General features: G+C 64.2%; 1 protein-coding gene across 1 annotated transcript; it reads right to left on the minus strand.

The window, feature by feature from the left end:
* Positions 1–6: 6 nt before the first annotated feature.
* Positions 7–1699, minus strand: LOC144219114 (tripartite motif-containing protein 26-like; the record flags this gene model as incomplete). The annotated part of the gene is made up of 3 exons (XM_077749071.1): positions 7–280; positions 1263–1358; positions 1460–1699. Coding segments are annotated over 3 exons (610 nt in total), but the record flags the coding sequence as incomplete, so codon positions are not given.
* Positions 1700–1702: the final 3 nt, after the last annotated feature.

Raw genomic sequence — 1702 nt, forward strand, 5'->3', positions numbered from 1 at the left:
GCAGACCTAACAACCCTGCCTCCTGCCCTGCCCTGGGGAGGTCGCTCACCTGCATGAGCTCTGCTGCTGGCTGCTGGGCCTTGCCCTCCAGCTCAGAGATGAGCAGTGCCAGCCGGGCCAGCTCCGCCACGCCCTTGGTCTTGTACTTCTCTCTGCCCTCCGTCAGCTCCTGCTCCAGTTTCGACAGCTGGTCCAGCAGGTGCCGCTCCCGCTCCCTCAGGAACTGGTGGCTCTGCTCAAACTCAGCCACGATGTCCTGTCTCTGGTCCTGGAGCTTCTTCTGCGGGCGTGGGAAGGGGAGAAGGGGTGACTCCTCTGCTGTGGGGTGGAGAACCCCTCAGGCTCCGCTCCTGCCCCCATGCAGGGCCCTCCTCATAGGTCTGGTGTATAAAACATGAGCCTGAGGCCTGCCTCATTGGGCTGTACCCTATTCCCTCAGTGAGACCGTGGAGTGTCTGTGTTCGGGGACCATGTCCTTTCCTGCTTCCGAATCTCCCTGCTCAGTGCAGCCTGGGGTCTGGCCAGAGTCCAGAGCCTCTGTTGACTGCCGTCCATGCCCAGTGAGGGACAGGGGCGCCTTGGACCTGGGCCAGCTCCTGCCTCACTCCCCTCCTCACCCAGGGTCCCCTCATTTGCTGTGGGGCCCCCACATCCCTGCAACACGCAGTTCCCTGACACCGACGCCCCCCCAGGAACCTGGAGCACATCCTCCTGACCTGTCTCTAATGAAGCACGCACTGTGCTGCCTCTGCCTTCTGATGCGGGCGGTCCTGGTGCAGGACTCAGCACACAGTGTCCTCAGAGCCGCTCGGGCCGTCCCCGGCCTCCCTCCCTCATCCCACACCCTCTGGCTCCCCTCCACCTCTGGAATCTGGTCTTCCCCCCCCACTACACACACAGGAATGACTCAGGCAGGGCCTCCTTGACTCCCTACACTCTGGCCATTCCTAGCACAACAGCAGCAGCTGCCAGACAGGGCCCACAGCTACGGTGAGTCACACTGGAGAAGGGACCTGAGCTCACACGAGGCCACTCCGGCAGCAGATGAGGGCACCAGCCCAACGGCACCCCCCTGCTCAGCCTCCCCTGCTCAGCCTCCTAACAGACCTTCCCCTGCTCAGCCTCCCCGCAGAGCCCTTACTAGTGAGCCTCCTGGCGGAGCCTCCTCCATCAGCCTCCACTTTGGCCTCTCCTGCTCAGCCTCCCAGCTCCTCCTGTGCACAGCCAGCTGCCTCCGGCTCTGTGTTGTCAGCCTTACTCACCAGCGCAGTGAGGATGTCGGCCTCTCCCTTCGCCTGCAGACCCTGGATCTTGTCTCTGTCTCTCCTGAGGGTGCTCAGGTGGTTCAGGATCTTCTCCTGCAAGGAGACAGGTGGTGGGAAAGTGGGTGCTCCGGACTGGGGAGGGGGGAGGTGTGGGTGGTGCAGGGAGCGTGGGGAGAGGGGTGTGGAGGGCTCACCCTGTGGGGCTGGGCAGCCTTCTCCACGAGGACGGCCGAGTGGGGCCGGTGCTCCCGAGACTCGCGGCACATGACACACAGAAGCTTGCCGTCGTCCTGGCAGTAATAGTGCAGCTTTTCGCGGTGCCGCTCGCACAGCCTGCCGTCCGCCTGCTCCCGGGCCACGTCTCCTGGCTGCCTGTCCTTGTCCACCTGCAGCCGCTCGATGTTCTCCACCAGGCTAGCCAGCTGCCACACGGGCCG

This window comes from Crocuta crocuta, unplaced genomic scaffold, assembly GCF_008692635.1.
Source record: "Crocuta crocuta isolate KB4526 unplaced genomic scaffold, BGI_CrCroc_1.0 C28912745, whole genome shotgun sequence".
In the NCBI taxonomy this organism is placed as follows: domain Eukaryota; kingdom Metazoa; phylum Chordata; class Mammalia; order Carnivora; family Hyaenidae; genus Crocuta; species Crocuta crocuta.